General features: G+C 43.9%; 4 protein-coding genes and 1 long non-coding RNA gene across 8 annotated transcripts; 1 reads left to right on the plus strand and 4 right to left on the minus strand.

Moving 5' to 3' along the window:
* Window positions 1–6968: 6968 nt before the first annotated feature.
* On the minus strand, window positions 6969–8119 carry LOC129588809 (uncharacterized). The gene is made up of 2 exons (XM_055483197.1): window positions 7726–8119; window positions 6969–7465 (listed from the first exon to the last, which is right to left on the minus strand). The coding sequence occupies exons 1-2, from the start codon at window positions 7988–7990 to the stop codon at window positions 7209–7211; spliced, it is 522 nt and encodes a 173-aa protein (XP_055339172.1). The 5' UTR covers window positions 7991–8119; the 3' UTR covers window positions 6969–7208.
* Window positions 8120–8435: 316 nt separating this feature from the next.
* LOC129588810 (uncharacterized) lies at window positions 8436–9334 on the minus strand. The gene is made up of 2 exons (XR_008690518.1): window positions 8972–9334; window positions 8436–8885 (listed from the first exon to the last, which is right to left on the minus strand). It is a non-coding gene; the product is annotated as an uncharacterized LOC129588810 (long non-coding RNA).
* Window positions 9335–9662: 328 nt separating this feature from the next.
* On the plus strand, window positions 9663–14253 carry LOC129588800 (uncharacterized). 4 transcript variants are annotated; one of them, XM_055483183.1, is made up of 4 exons: window positions 9663–10276; window positions 10765–10806; window positions 10913–11212; window positions 11414–14253. In XM_055483183.1, the coding sequence occupies exon 4, from the start codon at window positions 11480–11482 to the stop codon at window positions 12902–12904; it is 1425 nt and encodes a 474-aa protein (XP_055339158.1). In that variant the 5' UTR covers window positions 9663–10276; window positions 10765–10806; window positions 10913–11212; window positions 11414–11479; the 3' UTR covers window positions 12905–14253. The 4 variants fall into 4 exon arrangements, with proteins under 4 accessions (XP_055339158.1, XP_055339157.1, XP_055339160.1 ...); XM_055483182.1 differs by having other exon boundaries at window positions 10935–11212; XM_055483185.1 differs by having other exon boundaries at window positions 11014–11212.
* On the minus strand, window positions 14138–16080 carry LOC129588805 (leukocyte elastase inhibitor-like). The gene is made up of 2 exons (XM_055483190.1): window positions 14775–16080; window positions 14138–14712 (listed from the first exon to the last, which is right to left on the minus strand). Exons 1-2 carry the CDS (start codon window positions 15793–15795, stop codon window positions 14477–14479), a joined length of 1257 nt encoding a protein of 418 aa, XP_055339165.1. The 5' UTR covers window positions 15796–16080; the 3' UTR covers window positions 14138–14476.
* Window positions 16081–18603: 2523 nt separating this feature from the next.
* LOC129588803 (serine proteinase inhibitor A3K-like) lies at window positions 18604–20875 on the minus strand. Its single transcript, XM_055483187.1, has 2 exons — window positions 19556–20875; window positions 18604–19478 (listed from the first exon to the last, which is right to left on the minus strand). Exons 1-2 carry the CDS (start codon window positions 20592–20594, stop codon window positions 19243–19245), a joined length of 1275 nt encoding a protein of 424 aa, XP_055339162.1. The 5' UTR covers window positions 20595–20875; the 3' UTR covers window positions 18604–19242.
* Between the last annotated feature and the right edge of the window lie 3103 nt (window positions 20876–23978).

The raw sequence follows: 23978 nt of genomic DNA on the forward strand, positions 1-23978 counted from the left end.
CTTTGCCACAGCAGTGGAGCTGCGGTCGATAATTTCGTAGACATTTAATTTTTGGGATTACGTTTCGTCGTATGGCAACTGTGCGCGGAGTTTATGCGCATCGTGTATCGAAAGCGCCAGCGGTGTTCACTGACTCCGTTATTTGTCTGGACTCTAGCCTTAACCAAGATCTTTTACCAGCAATGCATGGCTTACATGCCTCGCCTACGCAAAAACCTTTGGCGTCTTCCATTCAATAGAAACCTGCTGAATAACGCAGCCCATTATGTGGGCGCCTTGTATCGCCAGTATCGAATAACATGACTACCCCGTATTGTCGGTAGCCAAAAGATACAAGCCGCAAAATCTGATGAAAGATTTTACTACTGCAATAAATTTTTTTTATTCGTTGCTGATAGCACTTGGGAAAAAGTAAATGCAATCAGAGACAAAAGTTAGTACGTTCGGAAAAAACAAAGAAACAGGTTGAACACAATTATGCAAGTCGCGTGCACTGCACGTGTCCGCCCCCTTCGTCAGTGTCGCGTATCATCGCTAGCGCAGACTGCCGGTAGCTAAACGGTACACGCCGTTTACTCGAAGGGACTGCCGCATAATACTTACCTTTTTCACAGGGCACATTTCACTTATTTCAGTTACAACTGGAAATCTTGTTAAAAATGATACGAGTACTAAATGTAAGTTGTATCTTTAGAGCAATCAACGTAACCAACGTAACGTTTGTGAACGCGACCATCTCGATTACGCAGCGGGAATCTGTGCTTGCTGTTTATCGCTCGGAACTGATCGCGTTTCTTGTTGTGAGCTTAGTCGTGTGTATCACTGGATTTGTGCTTTTTTGCCTACTTCTTCTGGTGCTCATCCGGCAACCCTCTCTCTTCGAAGGCTCGCGCTACCTCATTATTAATCAGGCCGTCGCGGAGATCCAGCAGATTGGTTTCCATCTGCCGGCTGTCACTATCGGCCTCTACATCGACGAATCTAGCAGAAACTCCGCGCTCTCCGACAGAGCATTTTGTTTGCACCAGACATTTTTGTTCAATGTGACGGTAGTCGTGTCCATGTGGGGTCAGTTCGTACTGGCCCTGAACCGTTTCCTGGCCGTAAGAACAACATCGTCACGACAGTACAAGCGTTGGACATCCAAGCGGTTCCAACTCACCCAGATCGTTGCAATTTGGTTGATTGCGATTTTATGCCATATCTACATGTACATACTACCTGATCTGGTTATGCCACTGGATCTCCCGCGAAAGTGCCGTCCCCTACCCAGTGTGCAGTTTACGCTGAAACAGATTTTTGGGACGTATGTCCCACTAGGGCTCACTGGAGTGCTGTATTTGATAATCGCCTTCAGGCTGTTAAAACAGCGGATAAAGGAACAGGCCGTGACGGTTGCCCTTGTAATCGTACAAGAAAGAAATTTTGGGAGACACCGAATCCGGTTGGCCAAAATTTTGTTCATCAACGCCACGGTGCACACCGCAGCCTTCCTTATCTTTCCCGTACTGAAGACCATACATGGTGTGAGTGCCAGTGCGGATCCTTTGCTGTCACCCTGGTTCCGCTTGGTGTTTCATGCCGGTCAGCTGGCAACACCGGTAGGTACTAGGTAGTTTGAGAGTATTGCTAAAGATACGTACGGCAAGTGAATAATATTTACTAAATAACTGTATACGTTTATCATCTGCTCCAAGTGATTCTGGACGAAGCCGTAGCGAACTTTTTTTGGATATATCGCACGATAAATACATGTGCCTGTACAAGGTACTATTTGGCATGTATCGCAAGTTGAATACAGGTGCCGGTACACGGCATTTTTTGGCATGTACGTATCGCAGGTTAAATACATGTGGCGGTACACAGTATACATGTATTCTGGGAAGCTAAGTACGCAAGCTAAGTACGTGTGGCGGTACATGGTACCGAATTCGGGTACATACCGTACATAAGCTAAAACTTTCGCTTTCACGCAATTCAGAACACTTTTTTGCATTATTTATCAATTCTATAGCCAAATCATTTGTACTCGTACAAATTGGCGTGAAAGCCGTGTGTGCGCGCAACATCCGGTTGGAGATTTACCGGTAAAATAAAATTCCAAAAGTTTAGACCCACGGAGGTGTACTAGAATCTCCTTATAGACCGATCTTTCAGTTTTGCACAAAAATTCACAGTACGAACTGCACATTATGAAGGTCGTATTTACACCGAACGAGGGTTTCACCACGTTTTCGAAATTATAAAATGAATTCAAAAATTTCGAAAATGAATCTAAAATTTGAAAAAAATGTTGGAACTTGGAACACCAGTGCATGCAAATCAGTGGTGCCTTGATACTCGTACAATGCAAAAAAATGTGCCTGCCGTGATACAATGCAAAAAAATGTGTTTTTGAGAGCACGAAAGCGAAAGTTTCAGCATTTGTACCCGAATTTAATTTGGTACCAGGTAGCGGCACATGCTCCCTTTGATTTCTTATTTTTGAGTTATTTCAGATTTTCTCTCGTGCATTGGCAAACCAATAAAACCTAAACTGTCAAAAGCAGTGTCACTTCAGAATGATATTTTCAGAAGTCAAGCTCTCAGCGCAGCCGTAAATAAATCAACCGAAAGCAGCGCTTCGTAAGCACGGCTCTGGTTCGTCAAAAAAAAAAATGTGCTTACTTCGTGGACCACTCACCAACAAATCACTCATACTTTACGGGTTAAATTACGGAACACCTGCTTCTTACGTGGCGTGTTACGTACCAGTTCGTCAAATTTCGGTCAACTGAGCAATAATTAATGCAAAATATGCTAGACTAAGGTGAAAAGTGCTGCAGTTTTTTAGTGAACTTTTACTTTTGCAACTAAAGTAGTTCTCAAAAAAATCAGATTCATTGGTGATGTGATGTATAAGTGATCTGTTGGCGAACGGTATCGAAGCAGTTGCCGGGAGAAATACATGTACATGAGATGCCAGACCTACATTTTAATGCTGGACGCAACACTGCTCTCTTTCTGGCGTCTCTCCCATGGAATAAACTGATTCGGTTACAGTGACCGTTACAGCCATAGTCACAGGGATGTCTTTTCTTAACACCCACGCGAAGATCGTGTTGAATTACAGAGTAACTTTTGCATTTATCCAAAGCATTTTTTAAAAACTGCTTTACTTTAACTGCAAAATGGAAACCGTAAATTACGTTTCCTTATAGCTGCTTTCCCTTGTAGCCTGCTTAACTGGTTTTTGTTTTGCATAGGCAACGTTCTTCTTTCTAAGCCGGGATTTTCGTAAGGAAATCAATTCCCTTTTCAAAATGCAGCCGCCCAGTCGCAGACGACAGTGTATTTCTGGAAACTCGAATCCGCAACAGTCCTTTAAACGCGCAGCCTCGGCGACCGTTGTACAACATCCTGCTGCGAATCAAAACCGGCCAAAGTGACGTAGTCTGGATTGCCGCCCTCAATCTGCTTTTTTTAATGCAAAATTTACTGCGCTTTTCTGGTTAATTGCACGACGGATTTTCCAGTTACTCTTTGTTTTTACAGCCGAATGATTTTAGCCAATGGCATTGGCTTGTACAAGTTCATAATAAAGTAAAGCATTTTAGTCAGTTTAACAAGTGCGAGTAATTCCGCAATATGTCACTTACCCTATTGGCTGTTGCCAGGCCCGCGTTGGAGGGGGGCGGTGGGGGCGGCCGCCCCCCTTTTTTCGATTTTTGGCCGCCGGGGGGGACGGCGATTTTTCGGTTTTTGACCGCCGGGGGGCGAATTTAAAGTATGGCGCCCCCCTTCCGCACCCCTCCGCCCCCACCAGTTTCTGGCCGCCACCCCGGCGAATTCTAGCCAAAACGCCGCCCCCCGGCGGCATTCCGCCCCCCCCCCCCTACCAAAAAACCCCAGCGCGGGCCTGGCTGTTACCAGAGTCATTGCAAAGCATTATGAGCTGTGTTGCAATACGCGATGTACGAGAAATGCCGTTGGTTTAGCATAATTATTTCAATAATTTCATTATGATTCATTGATTCTTGAAAATAAAAGATAAAACATGAAAAAAATTTACCGAAAAAATGAATATTCTGTGGAGAAATATTGCTTTCCTCTGGACAGGAATGGGATGGGTTGGCGTTTACTTTGTTGCTATTATTTTATAGAAAAAAAAACGGCTTGTCCACCAAAAAACGGCTCATTTAAAAGCCCAACCGAGTTTGATGTATTAAAACGAATAGTGCGAAATCGCAATAAAGGTCGAATTTTTTTGTGAAGTACCGCGAGTTCTTTTGCAATAAGGGAATTCATTTCGTTAATCAATGTTAATTTTTGTTGAACCAGATGCAAACACAAGGAAGTACATGCACGGGTACAAGGAGGTATGTGCAGATAAAACAGATACACTACACATATAGGTATACCATAGACTGGCACAGAGGAACGCATATGAGTAGTTTTCCATTAATCTGATGTTGCTAATACTGAAATTGTTTTGAATCCGTGTTGTTTTCATCAGCACTCCGCGTGTTTCACTCTGTACTACTACTGAACAGCAGGATAATTTCCGGTGTGTGCTTCGTCCAGTGGTAGACGGTCGACCGACTGCACAGCCCGCATTTGGCAAGTCAATTTAGAGTCCTCAGTTCAGTAAGTGTTCTGGGTTTCTGCTTCATTCTGTACACAACAGATTACGGTCACAAACTTTGCGGCGGACTGTCGCAGTACGGTGATGATATTTGGATAGCGGCACCAGTCGGGCCCGTGATGCGACCGATGAAGATGGGAATGTCGGCCATTTCGTCCCAAATAATCATCAAGAACGGACGATTCGCCACAAACTGCGGCTCAGTTTGCAGGAGACTATACTGTATGTCGCGATATGGGGCCTGCATTGCATTGATACCGTTTTCGCCCAAATCTGGAAAAACAATCAGCTGAGCGATAAAAATGTCCGTCACACGAATGGGCATTGTGACCATACTTAGGAAATTTGAAAATTGACTGACACAAGCCAGTGGTCGGTCGTCTTCAAACTTTGCGGCAGAATTTGGGAATAATAGTGTCTTTTCGTTACTGGCTGAGGATTCGCGTCCTATATTAATTCTGAGCTTCGGTATAATAACGTATTATAGGTTCTCAGTGCTCTTCCGCCGCCACTCTAACAATTTTTCAATGGTCAAGGCTTTTTCCAAGCTACTTATTGGATCATTATTCGTCGCCGGTAGCAGCAGCATAAAGCTGAATTTTCCCTTTTCGGCATGGAAGAGAATCATTTGTGGATCGTCCGCTTCCAATCCATCACATCCGGGAGGAGTATTGTACCCACGACATATCTCGACTGTGCTGATCACAAACTCCACAGTTTTCTCAACATGATTAGAACGTTCCGCTTTCGATTCTCTCGAAAGCAAAATCGGGCCTGAAACACGGCCACAGCCGAACGGCTTGCCGAACTGGCACGAAACTCGGTCGAAAATTTTTTGAACGATGTTTTTCTCCGCCGCTGGGGTGGAGGTGGCGCGCGTCCCAGACAACTCTTGATAATGTCCAAAAATTTCCCCATTACTTCCACAAATGCACGATCGTTGCGCTATCAGGGTAAGCACTTCGTTAGAGACTGAGAATAAATAAACATAACTGTGATCTACGTTGAATTAAAGTTCGTGGAAGTATCTCTATGTATGATACCAAGAAATCAGACAACCGGGAAAATAAATTTAAAGACTGTTGTTTATTGTGACACAAAACTAGAACGCTCGTGAATTACCTATATAGTGACAAAAGACAACCACTGTGACACACCGAGAGAAATCATGCTGGCTGATTTCGCGGTTATAAAATTGCCATGAATATCACGGTGTGCCATGCGGTGCATGTATGCAATTAAACGGGAGCCTGGCAAAAACATGCCGTACACAGCAAGGACGGATTGATAATAATGTGTTTAACATGCGGTAGTGTACGACTCACATATTTGTACGAATCACCGTCACTAACGTATTTTACAACGTGAACAAACTGGGAAACAATGCATAATACACAATGCGTTAGCTATGCATACATAATGCGTTTATTGCGTACATAATAACATTGCATACATAATAATTAATTAATACATAATGCGTTAATAATGCATCAATAATAGATTATCCATACTGCGATATACAAGTGCATATACATGTTATAGTTTAGCGTGTTTCTTTATATTTGTGTATCGCGTTTTTCATTCGACCAGTAAAAAAGCCACCATATTCATGTAGGTGTTCACTTAACACATGATAATTATTAATTACTCGTAATCTAAAATGACTGTTTGTACGTATTACATGCATATTCGTATTTTCAAACAGAAAGCAACAAAAAGGAGGTAAAAAAAGGCGTGCTAACGGTAGTATTTTAACGGTTGATTAACGGCAAAGGCTTTTCGAACGGCTTTTTCGAACGGCAAGTGAATGCAAAGGTTACGACGGAAAAAGGCAAAGGCTAAAGTAAAGTTGAAATTAATAGGCAAACTGAAAGGGGAAAGGCAAAGGGCCGTTGAAATATGGAGTGGAAAAAGTAGAAACCAACATAATCGCAAAAAACGGTCGGACTGACTTAGCAACATAAACATACACATCTCAAAGAGATCTTTCGAACAAAAAAAAGTCCCCTAAAATCGGACCATAAATAGCCACAGGACGCTAGTATGAAGTTTCTTCCCCCCCAAAGTAGTTTTTTGAGAAAAACGAGAAAAACGAAGAGCAAACAAACTAAGATCAAGGATATTCATAATAAGAAATTCATAATTTTCTAAAATTATTTTTTGTTAAATTTCTTGTAAACAAAATTCACAATAATTACGTCGGAGATATGGTCAATCGGACGATGTGCGTCCATGTCCAGCATGTAGATGACCACCGGTCAGACATACAAAAAAACCCGTATTTTGCCATAAAGTACGCGTAAAAAATCCTTTAATTGTTGTTTACATTCTTAGGGATGAACGCAGCTGTCCAGCATGTAGCGCAAGGCCAAGTGACCAGTGGTCAATTTCTTAAACCCAGTTATTGCATGACTGAAAATGCTAAAATAAAGGGAATTAAGCTCAGTTTTATTGTCAGCGAGCATAATTTGTCCATTCTTGCTAAGGGACCACTGACCAAAAAGAGTTTGCACAAGAAAAAATTCGAAAAATAATGAAGAAAATTGAAAAAAAAATTCCAAAAAATTGGAGAATTTAAAAAAAATTATCCTAAACGCTTCAAAAATTCGCTTCGGTGATCCAGCAGCACGTGCGGTGAAATTTGCTTTCTCAAGTAGCACATTTGTTTGCAGCAGGGTTTAAGGAAAGAAGTTTGGAGCTTTTCGGCAGCTTTTTGGCTGGTTTTGGTCTTTTCCTTTGCGGGTGTGACGGTGGCGGCCGGGGACGGGCTTGCGGTGAAGTGCGCCATCTCATCCCAGAACGCCTCGTGTGGTTCGTTTTCGATCAGAGAAACGTTGAGCTCTATTATAAAAATCAGAAACCTCAATGGTAAATAAAGATTTATCAGAAAAAGTATTATAGTCTGATTAGCAGTCTAAATAACGAAATAGCTAATTTGTCAATAACAGCACACAGAGCTTAAGGTTCTTTGCGTTATAGTATACTGTGTTAGTGGCGTTTCTTTATAGGTATCAAGAATAATTTTTGCAAAAATTATTTGTTATTATAAGTATATACATCACTCGCTAAATTAAAGTTAATTTCTACGGTGCGGAGTGTACCATCTGAGGCCTGTGAAGTGGAGGGAGGCTGCACAGCAGCCGGAGGTCCCTGTGTCATGGCTGGGGTTTCCTCCGCAGAGTCGCCTTCATCCTCCTGCTCCAGACTGCTATTCAGGTCCCCGTCAAACAGGTTTGACATGCCATCCGTGTCGCAGATATCAGACACATCCAGATTCGTGCTGCTCTCAGTATAGGGCAAAAGCTCCTCTCGTTCATTCTCCTCGAAAATGTTTTGCAGCAGCTGACGCGCTGTGAATTTGGCCATTTGCCACCAATAATCAAGTAAAAACTAGTAACTAAAAGTTTTAGAACTTGTATAAATAGTATAAACAAATAAAACAAACCATTGCGCATGCAAACAAACGAGCGCTGCCGTCCACAAAAATTTACAGCAAGTTTATATTCACACTGCTGTTGTTGCGCTGCACAAAGAAAAACAGGGTGATTGCGCAATTTTGGACACTGTACGGCCTACGGTTGACCAAACTGACCACCGACAACACAGGGTGGTAGAGCACTATTTTCTCTATAGTATAGCGTTGAAAAGTCGATTTGGCCCCCCAGTCCCCCCGGACCATATTTTGCTCTGTACTGTAAAATGCGTTTTGCAGCGATTATGCTGGTTCTACTTGTGTCACTTCATATTATTAACCAGACGGTGACGGGCACGCTGCGTGTATTGTACGCCCGGATACCATGAGGCTGCTAAGCTGTGTTGGTGGTTTATTTGTGCCTTTTCCAGCGGCGCAGTTATAAACATTTTGTTTTCTAATTCATTTTCATACCTGTAGACACTAGTTTGTGGAAGCTCATTCTTTTGTGGTAACGTAGCAGACAGATACTGTACATGTAACAGAAACGTGCGTACCAATGTAAGTACTAAATGTACCAAACTGCTCATAATTAAAGTAATTTACATAGGTAGTCGGTAAGGACGTGAGCGTCAGCACGAAGTCCATTCCTAGCTGCGATACTGGCAAAATGGCTGCCGAGCTGTCCCGGCCTTCTTGCAGACCATTGCCTTGCCACTGTGGTCCTTCGCACAGCATGGATAGTGGTTGCAGTCGTCATGAAGACGTTCAATGCAGTAGTCCTTTTGGCCGTCATACGTTTCCGGATCGTCTTTATTATACCAATCAATAGTCATCGCGATCCCTCTTCTACAAGAAAAACGTTGATAACAGACCCGAAACTGCATAGAAATGCAGTGTTGACTGTAATTTACGTATACGATGTAGGCAGATACCTTTTTCGCGTTCCCTTCCTGAATAAAGGAGAAAACAATAAGGCTAGCCAGAGCTAATATGTACAGGGAAAGCTTCATGGCTGATAGACAAAATTCTAATCTGCGAAAAATTATAGTCGTAATAAATATCGTGATAATACGATCCTTGTTACAACAGTACCGGCAAATGAGCAGGAGCGTAACTAAGATATCAACACTGAAACTCGAGAGCTTTTGTATCCGTGTGTCCGCTCAGATGTTTCGTACTTGTTAGATTCTGTACAGGCACCTCACGTACCTGTACGTACTTGTTGTCTTAACTGTTAGGTATCTGTACTGTCATTAGAAATTAAGAAAATCGTTGTTTATTTCTGACAACTGGTTTCAAAAGTTGACCAGCGACAGAATGAAATGCTATAACTGACACATTCCAGGGTTGTTTACCATAGTCTTGGTGTGTTGTTTTCGTGATATAATTTTGATGAATTACGGTGACTAACTGTTTCCACATACCTTCTGCCAGATGCCGTGCGATAAAACAGGATAACTGACACATTCCAGGGTTGTTTACCATAGTCTTGGTGTGTTGTTTTCGTGATATAATTTTGATGAATTACGGTGACTAACTGTTTCCACATACCTTCTGCCAGATGCCGTGCGATAAAACAGGTAATTTTTGGCAGTCGATGGTAGCCAGGTAAAATGTCTGTGGTGTAGTGAATGGTGTTATGGATACGTTATTAATGACACTGCTCTCTGTTGCCAGCATTTGTAACAATCAGTAGATTTTGAAATTATTACTAGTGCGTTGCTTGACACTGGCAGTCTCTTCATGACAGCACCACCAAAGAGCCTTTATAACAGTGCTTACCGATCGCGAAGAATTTCCAGGGTAGTTCCGTTCCGTTACCGATTCCATAAAGAACATTTTGTGGTATCGTCAGAGTGCGCGGTATCCACCTTAACTATCCGCATCAACTGGGATCCGTGACGTGACATAAAAACGGGAACATCGTCCATTGCATCCCAAGATAACAATCAAGACCGGACAATTAGCTAAGAGAACCGATATTAATATCGTATTCGGTTAGCTCTGCAAATACCAATCATTTGCATTACAATTAATAGGACAAAAAGATTAAGTAGGCTTTGTGACTTTACCTAAATCTTCCGGCTTCCGGAGTCGGCCAAACTACTTCGTCTCTAGTCGCTCATCCTCTTCCACCGTTCCGGCGGAATTCAGGAACGACCATGTAATTATTCCATGGAGGCCGAGCGCTTTCTCAGCCGGCTTCACATCCACATCACAATTAACTAGTGCGAAAGGTAGGGATAATAACGTGCGCCATGTGATCCCGTGTTTTCTGTCATCACTCCAGTAACTGCTCGCTGGTCAATGCTTTTTTCAAAGCTTTTGCCTTAAGTAGATTTTACCGGTAATACTCGTACCAGCTTAACGCCAGAATTTCTCTCAACGAGATCGAGAATAATTACCTGCCGATCGTCTTCTTCCCGTCCATCGGCATTTAGACTGGATCGGTAAAATATGAAAACCTTATTTCTCATGAACTCCACGGTTTCTCAACATTTATTCGTGTGGGAGACTGTTCCTCTTTTTGTCTCTGTTTTGTCGAACGGAAATTCTCACTGACCGGAGAAATCGATTCACAAAAATCCGCTTAACATGCGCTAGTGATATTGTTAATTTTTCCTCAATCTTTTTGGCGGCAAATTGGTTTGGCGTCGCGGCCACTTCAACTTGTCTTTTCTAAAAATCCAGAATTAACTGCGCGTTCAGTATCCGTTTCTTACAGAGTAGCCCAACGGCAACCATCATCGGGAAAGCCAGCGCTAAAGTAATTATGATCTGAAGTGGACTAAAAGTTTCTTGCATACTGATCATCATAAACTGTTGTAAATTTTATGTTTTACTTTGTGAAGTCTTTGTTTTATGGTATGCAGGAACTTGTCCTGATCGTTGTAGACGTTAAGCTGAAGAAACAAACAAACAAACAAATTCAACGCACCGACCATGTTTGCCGCTTTTTCCGCTGTTTCCACAGAATTTCCACAAAATAATTCCGTCAGGGCAGAAGTTTGTCGTTAGAGCCACGCAATAATGCCGCTGGGGTGACTTCTGCACCGCATACGGACTGCAGTCCAGGCAACGCTGTCCTTTCCAAGTCATGACGTGCGTCAGCGGCTTTGGCGGCTTCAGGCAGACCGTGCAGTTCATTACGAACTTACAACTGCTGACTGCAGGTACCAAATTTGTAGACACAAGTACCAAGCCAGACCAGATATAAACAGCAGGTCGAAGAACACTTCGACATATACAAGTACAAGGAAGTATGTGAACATACTAAATAACGTAAAAGTATACACCGATGTACCCACAAAAGTAATTGCACATTTTTCCTACAAAATATTAATGAAATTGTTTTTTATTGCTGTTGTTTTCAGCAACACTTGCATATTTCACTGGGCAGTCAATGACTCAATTATTTCCGGAGCTCCGTTGTTTGTTTCATGCACCCATCTCGAATGTCTCTGCTCTCCGTCATACTCTTAAGGTGGATACGCGCCTCCGTAGCGATAGCCTTGGCCAAGCTTATGCGGAGCGCTGTATCTGCCAACGACTCATCTTCGTGGCTAAAACTGCTTTCCGCTCCCTCAGCGATCCTCTCTCTCCCAGGCGCTAGTAAAAAGTCTCGGAAAACCTCCATCACATCGCACATCCGGGACCAGATCGCTAAATTTGAGAGCGGCGAACTTGACGATGAAGAACCCAAAGCCGCCCCTGGTAAGCCTCGGCGCGCTACTCCCGAGGACGAGATCGCCCGTCGAGTGGGTATTCAGATTGATGATTTTAACGTCAGTGGAGCGGCACGCACTCTGCTCTTGTCGGACTCTGTAGCTGATAGTACCCCGATTGTAATAGAATCAATGAAGCTTAAACACCCAGCTGCCCCGTTACCTACACCGCCGCCCGATCCCCCAGCCTCTAGTTTCGCCCCTCTTACCCCCGCTGAGGTTTTATCTGTCCTAGAGGCGATGCCTCGTGGCAGCGCAGGAGGCCTGGATTACCTGCGTCCCCAACATTCGCTGGACCTAATTGGGGCAAGAATGGATGACGCCGCATCTAGTTTGTGTGACGCTCTGACGGACCTGCTCAACCTTATCTTAGCAGGCAAAGCTCCTCCTGAGGTGGTTCCACTCTTGTGTGGCGCTCGACTGGTTGCCTTGCGTAAAAAGGATGGTGGCTTGCGCCCGATCGCCGTAGGAAATATATACCGCCGTATTGCTGCCAAGGCGGTGGATATCCGAATTAGGCCAGTCACAGCGGAGATTCTACAACCACATCAACTAGGCCCCGGAGCAAAGAGAAGAGTCGAAGGAATTATCCACGCAGCTAGAGGTTTCCTCAGGAAACCTCTAGCTTTCCTGCTCCAATATAGTAGCGGCCTTAAAGCTCTTCTAAAAATCGATTTCACCAACGCCTTCAACTGCGTCTCACGCGAGGAAGTGCTGCGGATAACGGCTGAAGTCATACCGGAATATTACGGCTTTGTGAAAATGTGCTACGGTTCATATTCTTCGCTGTTCTTAGGTGAAACAATAATTGCCTCGCAGTCTGGCGTGCAGCAAGGGGATCCTCTTGGTCCGGTCTTGTTTTGTTTAGTACTTCAGTTCGTCATCGACAAGCTAAACGCTTACCTGAACGCTTGGTACATGGATGATGGGACATTAGGAGGAACACCATCGGAAGTGATCCGCAACTTCCTGCTGCTGATAGTGGAAGCTAAGAAAGTCGGCCTGGAAGTCAACATCGCCAAGTGCGAACTGTTTTTGTGCGGGGGCACCGAAGCACAGCGTTCATCGGCCGCTAACGAGTTCACCAGTTTATTCCCTGGAATAGCTTTAGTAACAGCGGATAAGCTAAATTTGCTGTGATCCCCTCTTCTACCAGCCGCCATAATCCCGATGATCAATGAAAAAATCAACCACTTGGGAATTATGTGCGGCCGTTTGCAGCTTATTCCTAAACACCAAGCCCTGTTCCTGTTGAAGAACTGCCTTGGGGTGCGAAAAATAGTACATATCTTGCGCACTTCCCTCGCATGGATGTTTCCACAAGAGCTGTACAGACTGGACCAGGTATTTCGCGAAGCAGTTGAGACCATCACCAATGTAAAGATGGATCACCCAACATGGCTGCAGGCCTCCCTTCCCGTTCGTTTCGGGGGTTTGGGAATCAGACGAACTGAGAAGCTAGCTCCTTCTGCCTACTTGGCATCGGCTACTTCGTTACACCCACTGATTTCCAAGCTGTGCCCGAAACTGACGGCAACGGATGTTACTACCGCCACCCGCGCCTGGAAGTTAGAGGCCGACACCGATGAAATTCCGGCGCAAGCCATCCGACACGTCCAGAAAGCCTGGGACACTCCTGTGACCCTAAATGCGTTTTCAAGGCTGACTACGCTACGGACTTTACCGGAGGAAGTCGCGCACCTGAAGGCGGTATCAGTCCCGGAATCAGGTGTGTGGATTCATGCTTTACCCGCAGCCTGCCTTGGTATCTCCTGGAGGACAATGCCTTCCGCATCAGTGTTGCTTTGCGTCTGGGAGCACCAATAGTACTCCACATGTGTGCGTTTATGGAGGGTTGGTCGACGAGTTAGGCCGGCATGGACTTCGCTGTAAGCGGTCTGCCGGAAGACTACCACGACATGACGGAATCAGTGCGGAATTTGCCTGAGGCTTGAAGTCAGCCGGTTTTCCCTCTAGAATGGAACCAAAAGGTCTGTCTGTGAAGGATAGGAAAAGGCCGGACGTGATCACACTAATACCGTGGGCGCGCGGAAAACCGCTGGCCATAGACGTCACCTGCGTAGACACGCTGGCGGTTTCCTATATCGACCGCACTTCCGTGAACGCCGGCGCAGCAGCCGAACTCGCAGAAAGGAAGAAACTAGCGAAACACGCTTGGATGCAAGCAAGATACGATTTCGTTGCTGCAGCCATCGAAATTTACGGACCTTATGGAGACGGTACTAAAAAGCTAGTGGAAACGGTTGGAAACGGTATAGCAACTTCAACTGGCCAAAAGCGGGCGAAAGAGTTTTTTAAACAGCGAATATCTATGCAAATACAACGGGGAAACGCGATTTGTGTAATGGGTACGATCCCCGATCAGGATTGCATAGAGGAAGTGATTCTTTTGTAAATGCCGTTTTGTTCTGGTGCATAGTTTGTACCCGTACCATGATACTTATTAAAGGTTTGGCCGTAGGTGGATACCAGACATGGACTTCAGAAATAAAAATATTTAAAAAATACTGTAACCACCGTCGTTTTTCTTTCGCCGGAAGCTGCATGATAGGCTGTTCGATCCATACAGTTGGGGTAACGCTTTATCGGTGTCTGCTGTAACCAGCATTCTGAAGTGGAGGACGAGCGACCGAATGCAACGGGACCGCGTTGGGCAAAGGGGTTTAGAGTCTATTAAGTTTTCTGGCTTTTCTATTGATTTAGAACACCACTTTGCAGCGGCTGGTCGCAGTACGGTGGTGGTATTTGGCAAGTCGTACCAGTCGGGTCCGTGATGCGACCGATGAAGACGGGACCGTTGGCCATTTCGTCCCAAATAATCATCAAGAACGGACGATTCGCCACGAACTCCGGCTCATAAAGCAGCAGATTATACTGTTTGCTGCTATATGGGGCCTCCGTAGCATTGATGCCGTTTTCATCCAGATCTGAAAAGAGCATCCGCTGCGCTATAAATGTGTACATTAGCAAATACGAACCATGAGCTTACTTAAGACAAATGGCGGCCGGAATGGACCGACACGCTCCGGTGGCTGCTTTCCTTCAAACTCTGCGGCAGAATTTGTGACTGGTCGTGGTTTTTCGCTACCAGCTGCAATTCCGCCTCCAATATTAATTTTCATCTTTGGTATAATAACGTACCAAAGGTGCTGAGTGCTCTTTCGCCGCCACTCTAACAATTTTTCGATCGTCAACTCTTTTTCCAAGCTGCTTATGGTGTTATTATTCGGCGCCGGTAGTAGCAGCATAATGCTGAATTTTCCCTTTTCGGCATGGAAAACAATCATCTGTGGCTCATCCGCTTCGATTCTGTCCCCTCCGCGATGCACATTAAAAGCACGACATATGGTGACCGTGTTTATTAAAAACTCCACGGTTTTTTCGATATTATTCGGGCAGTAGAACGTTCCGCTTTCGGTTCTTTCGAAAGCATAATCCCACCGGTAGGAAAATTCGGCGGTATTCAATATGATTCGCCGCGATTCGTGTGTAATGTACGACAACGTAATTCCGTCAAGTTTCTCTTTGAAGAAGCAGTTCAGTGTTGCGGACTGACCAAAACGAGCTTTGTCAATCGGTTCTTTTCCAAGTTCACTGCATACTGAGCTTTGAAATACCTTTTCCGGTCGAAAAGCAGAACGGCAACTGTCGTCAGAAAACGCGGCGTTAACACATTCCAACCCACCGAACGTGGTTGCCGCATCCTTCTCTATCTTCATCTTCAAAAAACCTCCTATACTATTGTGAAATGCCTCAAACAGTGAAGATTTCAGCGTGTCGTTGGGGTCAGGAACCATGATTTCGGCCAGATACGGGCCGAGGATGATATTCGCATCAGGAGAATTCGCACTGCTGACGATAGCCTGAAACACGGCCACAGCCCTGCGGCTTGAGGAATTGGCACCAAACTCGGTCGTAAAATATTTGGATGACGTTTTTCTCTGCCGTGGAGGCGGGGGAGGTGTCTCGCGTCCGAAACAACTCTTGATGATGTCCAGAAATTTTCCCATGACTTGACTTCCCAAAAATTATGGATGCTGCGTTATCGGGGAGTTTAGCCGGAAGAAGAAAACATTTCACCGTGAGAAACGGGTAACTGAAATAATTCGGTGTGTGCTCAATTACCTCAATATTACGACGTACAAAAGGAATATGCCAAGAACGAAACGCTCACTATGTCACAGCATGGTTGTGATCGGTAGTTTTTCTACCGGGAAAACACGCCCGATAGTTTAACAGCAAAAATCTTATAACTTGGACTGCTCTCACGCTCACAAGCTCGTCATGAATAAAGCGGCATGCCACGCGGTATACACTTACACGGTAGCCGACGAAGGCGCTCGGTACTGTACGATATACTGTATCTGTATGAACGGATCGATATTAGTGCATTAGCGCTGCAACTTGTATGTGTACAAATCACGCATACATACATACAACTAAGACGTTTTCGCAATTGCCATTGGCTGGCCCGGCCTACTTTTGCCTACTTGTATAGATGTATGCGTGATTTGTACACATACAAGTAAGAAACGCACATGCACTATTATGGGCCTGAAGTTTTTAACAAGCGGCAGTTTCCATCCTTACACCCGTGTGGAAACCCGGTATTGCACACCCGGTATTGCATACACGATTCCGCAGCTGGCAGCGCGATATTAGAGCAAAATACGTCTTAGAGATACCATACGAGGGAAATCGTGGGCATAAATAAATTAGTTAATTATTAAACGGTTTTGTGTACATTATACAGAGCCGCAGGTTATTCTGCTCCAACGTTTCCGTTAATCGGTGCTTTATTTATTGTGTAAATTGTGTAATAATTTATACCGTACTCTACAAGTTAGTAGTGGTCAATCTCCGCATTCAGTGAGAGATAGTGACATTTAACTTTCTGCGGCAGTAAAAACAACAAGTTATAATTGGTTATAATACAACACCGGCTACGTTTTGCATCCAGATAATCTTTATTAATTTTATAATTATTATAAGAATGTTATATCAATGTATGTATATTCTCAAATAACTAAATTGTTATACAAATGTATGCAATCTGTACGTGTACTGTACAGTACCTTATCAACCGTGCACTTACAGAGGGTGATTTCGCAATATGCTTCCAGCACGGGAAAAAATTCCCAAAAATTTCCCTTTCTATTCTTTTTAGTTGGTTGCTAAACAGTCTTGTGGGACAAAGTGTGCCTAATTGTTCAAAATGATTTGTGGAGTTCGAGCGATCAACATGGCATGAAAAACCGATTGAAGAACAAGGTGCCGTGTGCTGGCGTTATTAACAATTTGTAAAAGCCACAGAAAAATCGCCGAGCGTTTGATGAGCAAAGGGGATCGTTATTTCTCATACTAGGATAAATAAGCTTTTGAAACTATATGGGGCCGAGAGCGAAGGGAATAGTTCGCCTGTAAAACGCCTAGGAAATCAGTGCCCGCCCAAAGTTCCCACAAAGTCCCTCATCGCCGACGTCAAGAGGGCTATCTTAATACCGAATCCACCGTCTCAGAGACAGTTGGCAAGGAAATTTAGGACATCCCAGTACACGATATCGAAGATTATTCATCGTAATCTTGAAGCAAAAGTACGTAAAAAAGGCAAAGTACATGCACTGTCAAATAAACAGGCAGAACAGCGTGCTTCTCGTGGTCCCCGATTTGCCAAATTCTGAACCAGCGAAATTTGCCCTACATCAATTTAATCGACGCAGCATTAGTTTATCTTTATTATACGGCTAGCGAAGAAAGATCTGCTACGAGTTTAAAGGATCCGAAAATTCCGAAAATTGGATGAAATTTTGGAAAGTTAAAAAACCGCAAGGTGTTACGTTTATCGCCAAAATTTTTTATCGTGGCCCAACAGTGATCCGGTTCATTTCTCCCCCTGCTGAAATAATCGCCGGTCTCTACATTCAAAACGTGTCCGAGCCATTAATGTGAGAAGGCTTCCCCCGTCTTTGTCCAGGTGAAGAAAGGAAGATAGTACTGCATCAGGACTCCGCTCCCGCACATACTGCCAAAAAAACCTGCCAGAGGCTAGCTTCTCGGGGCATCCGATACATTCCGAAGGGCATGTGGCCGAACAACTCATCGGACTTTGCATCCATGGATTTTGGAACGAACGGGATTTTTAAAAGAATTTTGTATCACAAGTATGCAACGTCGATTCGCGGTTTGTTAACAGTCGCGCGCCCATCTTTGTCTATAATTTCAATTACCCTGAGCTATAAAATAATTCGTTCCTGGCGTTATCGTGTGGAGTTGATGGCAGAGAAGAAGGGCTTTCAGATAGAGCAAATATTAAAATAAAGTCTATGCGGCGGAGATTATAATAAATTTATGAATAAAGTGGAAGCATATTGCGAAATCACCCTCTGTATAAGAATTTTGTGCGATATGAGCGGTATGGTACTGCAATAATTCCATGCTGCGTATACACTACAAATATACTTAGTTTGTGCGTGTACTTATTTAAAACGTTACAACTTAAGAGTTAGAAACTTATAATTATTGTATCGTATCCGTGAAACTTTATGTACGTACAAGTACATGAAACTTTTGAACGCTCGTACGGCGACCGGTGTATAACATCCTGCTGTGAATCAAAATCCCACCAAATTAAAAGTGACATCGTCTGCATTGCCGCCCTTATTCTGTTCATTCTGTCTTTTACTGCAAAATTTGTTGCAATTATTTTAGTTACATGCATGCTGGGTTTTCCAGTGACTCCACCGTTTTTTTCGTTTTTAAAGCCCCATAATTTTATTACATTTAACAAGTATTTCCGCGGCGTGACACTGGCATATTGTCAGAGCCATTGCAAAATATTATGAACAGTGTTGCAAATTGCAATAAGCAGTGTGCAGAATAACGCCGTTGGTTTCGCGTATATTATTTTATTATGATCAATGGATTCTTGAAAGAAAATGATAACAAAATAAAAATTTGTTAACGAAAGAACGAGTATTTCGGGAAAAAAATTGCTGTCCTCTTGACAGGGATTAGATGGGCTGGCTGATAACAATCGGCAAAGGAAATGCAATATCTCAGTATTTCCATATACGAGTTCTTTTGCATTAATTTGGGGAACTGAATTCGTTAATTAACATTTTGTTGAATGATCGGTTGTTTTATTCCTTGCCTGCAAACGAGTACTCTCATATATCCTTATCCCCGAAGAACATCAAATATGTTGAGATTGTAAAGTGACCACACTGCGTTTAACAACAATATACACGTCGCAGATTCGCTGTAGAGTGTTCCGGGCAATACAGTGCGCCATGCGCGTCAGCAGGATGATTTGATCCATTCAGTTAGGATGCGGAAACGCTTTATCCGTCACATGCGGTGCCTGTCCTATCCAGAGTTTTAAAGTAGCGGACGATCGACTGCATGCGACGGAACCACGCTTCAAAACGATTTCGAGTCTAGTAAGCGTTTTGGCTATTTTACTGATTCTGTACACAACTTTGCGGCGGACTGTCGCAGTACGGTGATGATATTTGGATAGCCGCACCAGTCGGGTCCGTGATGCGACCGATGAAGACGGGAACGTTGGCCATTTCGTCCCAAATAATCATTAAGAACGGACGATTCGCCACGAACTCCGGCTCATATAACAGGAGAGTATAATGTAAGTCGCGATACGGGGCCTGCGTGGCATTGATACCGTTTTCATCCAGATCTGAAAAGTCAATCGGTTACGGTATAAACATGTATGGATACGTCACACTGTCACACGAATGGGCAGCATGATCATACTTAAAACAACTCCCTGTCGGAATTGGCCGACACACTCCGGTGGCCGGTCTTCTTCAAACTTTTCGGCTGAATTTGTTGTTGACAGTGTATTTTTGTTACCGGCTGCGAATCCGCCTCCGATATTAATCCGGAGTTTTGGTACAATAACATACGCAAGTCCTTCCCTGCTCTTCCGACGCACTTCTAACAGTTTTTCGATTGTTAATTCTTTTTCCAAGCTGCTTATGTGATCATTATCCGTCGCCGGTAGCAGCAGCATAATACTGAATTTTCCCTTTTCGGCATAGAACATAATCATTTGTGGATCCGCTCTGAATCCAGAACTTCCGTAATGCCTGTTAAACTGACGGCACATGCCGACCGTGCTTTTCAAAAACTCCACGGTTTTCTCTACATTATTCGGGCAGTAGAACGTTCCGCTCGTGGTTTGTTCAAACTCAAATTCCCACCGACAGGAAAAGTCGACAATATTAGTTGCGATCCGACGCGTCTCCTGCATGATTTGCGCCAATGACATTGCAGACTTTTCGTCTACTCTTTCTCCCGTGGAGCGATTCACTGTCGCGGACCCCTCCGAAGGAGACTGATCAACTGGCTCGCCTTCAAGTCCACAGTTTACTGAATGTCGAATCGTCCTCTCCGGCCGAGAAGCGGAACCGTAACTCTCATCAGAAAACGTGGCGTTAACACACTCCAACGCACCAGATGTTGTTGCCGTTTCCCCATCTTTAATTACAAATATATCCGAACAATCCCCTTTGCTAGTGTGAAATTCATCCAGCAATTTAAATTTTAGCGTGTCATTAAGGAGTCTCGTCAGAATGATCTCGGCCAAATACGGATTGATGAGGATATTCGCATCAGGAGTATTCGCGCTGTGGAGGATAGCTTGAAACACCGCTACAGCCCACCGGCTTGCTGGATTGGCACTGAAGTCGGTCGTAAAATATTTGAAGTCGTCATATTCTCTCCGCCGTGGAGGCTGGGGTGGTGGCGCGCGTCCCAGACAACTCTTGATGATGTCCAAAAATCTCCCCATGATTTCCTAAAAATTATGGCTGCTGCGTTACCGGACTATTTTGCCGGAATGAAGGGAACATTTTGCCATGAGAAACGTAAAAGTTTAATGATTTGGTACATGCCATTCGCCACACTATTTACGACGCAAAGAAGGAGAATTTTAAGTCAGCTGTTGTGGCACGGCGTGGCTCCAATCGGTCGTTTTCTTACCAGGATAACAAGCCTGATAGTCAACACTCCACAGCAAAAATCTTATAGCTTGGGCTGATCAAACGCTAGCCAACTCGCTATAAATAAAGCGGCATGCCACGCGGTATACTTGTATGCTATTAAACATTAGCTCGGCAAAGTCACTCAGTACGAACACATATCTGCAGTGCAATCACATACCCTAAGCGGATCGATATCTGTGCAGCGCGGTATCTTGAATACGTGCGGTATAGTTGTTTTGACCATTCAGAGCGTAGATAAGCTCCGGATCGTGATGACACACGTTACCCGTCGTTTCTCCTGCGCATAATGCACAAAAAACCTACATAGGCGTTGGAAGATACCCGAATGTCTGAATTTGAGCAATAATCATGCCGGTGTTTTTTACGATGCAGCATTTTCCAACTTACACACGTACTATAATAAACCGGTATCGCTATATCTATGTACATGTATATACAGTTTCCTCTGCTGCCAGGGCGTTATTAGACCAAATAGAAATTACATTTTGGAGAAAACGGAAATTGTCAAAATTACATAAAACAGTGGGTATAAATAAAGCGGTTTATGGTTATGTGCACGTTGTACAAACCCACAGTTGCACCATTCTGTTCCCGTGTTTCTGTCAATCAGTTCTTGACTCAATTTGCAGGCTGTGTAACATTTGGACCTTGCACTATAAACTGGCATTGGTCAATCTCCGCATCGTGCTGTTCAACAGAATAAATTAAATAAGCCCACTGGTACTGATTTCAGTTTTCTATCGACGTCACAACAACAAGTTTTAATGCTTTTAAATATTATAGATAACTACCGAAAAGTGCAAACGCGGAAAAATTACTATTAAATTAAAATGTTAAAAATTAGACACGTTAACTTTGTCACATTAACTACTTTTTGCATCAAGGTATTCGCTATTAATTCCCTCATAACTGTCGTAATAGAACTTTGCCCGTTAAACGCACGCTGTGGTATACGAGTAATGTTTTATAGTACCCATAACCTGCGGTAAAACTTCTTCGAACCACTACAGAAATTCTTATTATCGATTAATACATACATCATCGCAGCAACAACATTCAGCGAAATAAAATTTCAGCATCAGTACATATGTTCAAATGCTTTAATTATCGTTAGTGCATAAATTGCAAGTAATTTGAAGCTTTATATTTTTACTAAGGCAAAGTTCTCAGCCGCAAATTTGAAAGCTTTTACATATAAAATTACAACATTAGAATTTTAGTCACGTAGATGGAATCGCAAGCCAATTATACAACATCATCCCTACGAACTTAGGTGGCCGAGTAACAGAGAAAACTTCGTCTGAATTCGCTGCCGGCATCAACTTAATACTCGCAACGCCAAGTTATCTTCGAAATAACAGAATGATTTTGAAATGCCGTATTAAGTATCAGTAACATCAGCTTAACAATAAAATATTCTGGCACCACTCTGGAACAGTCCGTCTCAGTTTATTCTACAGAGATACTCTCAACAGCAACAAAAGCATCATCAAGAAATTTCCGTCACTTGAGCTTCGACGGCGGACGGTCCGATCAACTGATTTTGGCACTGCAGGTATCGGAAATACCGTATCGTCCAAGGTTTTCAAGACACCGATTTTATCAAGGCCTGTTTAGTACGAGTAGTGGACGATCGGTCGAGCACTGACGGGCAGTGTTCCATCGAGTGTTCGGGCTATCTCAGCGATTCCATACTCGTATCGGACTTGGCGTCGGACGGTCGGAATACCGTCACGGCATTACCTAATCGCAGCAGCTGGGGTCCATGACGCGACCTATAAAGAGGGGTACATTCGCCACCTCATTCCAAATAACCATCAGGAACGGACGATTCGCCAGGAAATCCGGTTTGTCATCCATACAATACTCTTTGCTGCAGTTCGGAGCCGGCGCAGCATTAATACCGTATTCGTTCAGCTCTACAAAAATCAATCGGCTCTTGTACAAAATCCGTACGCGTGGACATCGTTACCTTACATAAGTCCACCTGCTGCCGGAACTGGCTGACACATTCCGGTCGGCCATCTACCTCATTCATTCCGGCAGAATTCTTGAATGATGATGTAATTATCTCCTCGTGACCCAAAGTTGCCCAAGCTGGCCGCAAGTCCACATCGCAGTTGATATGAAACTTGGGTATTACAACGTACGCCAAATCCTCAGAGCTTTTCCGCCGCCACTCTAATATATCTCCAATAGTCACTTCCTTTTCCAAACTGTTTATGCCCTCACTGGATTTCGCCGGCAATATGAGCATAACGCTGAAATGTCTCTCAACGATATTGAGGATGATAACATGCGGCTCGTCTGGTTTGAATCTCGTACTTCTTTGATGTATATTGAATTCACGAAATATGAGATCTTCGTTGGTCATCAACTCCACGGACTTCTCCACATTATTCGCACAGCAGAACGTCCCACGTTTGGTCTTTTTCTTTTTCGAACGGAAATTCCCACTGGCCGGAAAAATCGACGAGATTTACACAGATCACCCGTGTTTCATGCTCAACATGTGCTAACGACATTGTTATTTCTCCGTCGATCTTTTTTGCACTTAATTGATTTGGCACCGCCGCTTGTTCGGTTATTTCCAGAGAGTGTCCTCCATTATTACTGAAGAACTCCCTTAGTGCGGACAGATGTCTGTCCTGGGAACTACGACAAAGTTTCGCTATGATGATTTGCGCCGCACACGGACTGACAACGATATTTGCATCGGGAGTGTCCGACGACACCACGACAGCCTGTAACATGGCCATGGCCCAGCGGCTGGGCAAGGTGATACTGAAATCAGTTGTAAAGGGTTTAATTTTCGGTCGCAGGTACTTTGGAGGCCGGGGGGAAGCACGTCCCAGACATCCCTTGATCAAATCCAGAAATTTCCCCATCACTTTCGCAAATTTATGGCCGTTGAGTTATACGGGTAGCTTAATCGAATCGAAAAATTAGAATCAAGGGAAAAATCGCACGAGTATCTGTACATGCACCACCGCTTTCTAATATTGCACAATTTACACCACCGTGTGAGTTGTAAAATGCCGCAAGCCAAAAATAAAAATTTTTTCTACGTACTTACGTGTTTGTATTGATCCGTCCTTGCTGCGCGATTAAGTAATACCCTACGCTCTGTACTCTGTACAAGTTCTGTACCACTTCCCAAAGCTTCCGTT

The sequence above is a fragment of the Paramacrobiotus metropolitanus genome, unplaced genomic scaffold, assembly GCF_019649055.1.
Source record: "Paramacrobiotus metropolitanus isolate TYO unplaced genomic scaffold, Prichtersi_v1.0 Parri_scaffold0000031, whole genome shotgun sequence".
Classification (NCBI taxonomy): domain Eukaryota; kingdom Metazoa; phylum Tardigrada; class Eutardigrada; order Parachela; family Macrobiotidae; genus Paramacrobiotus; species Paramacrobiotus metropolitanus.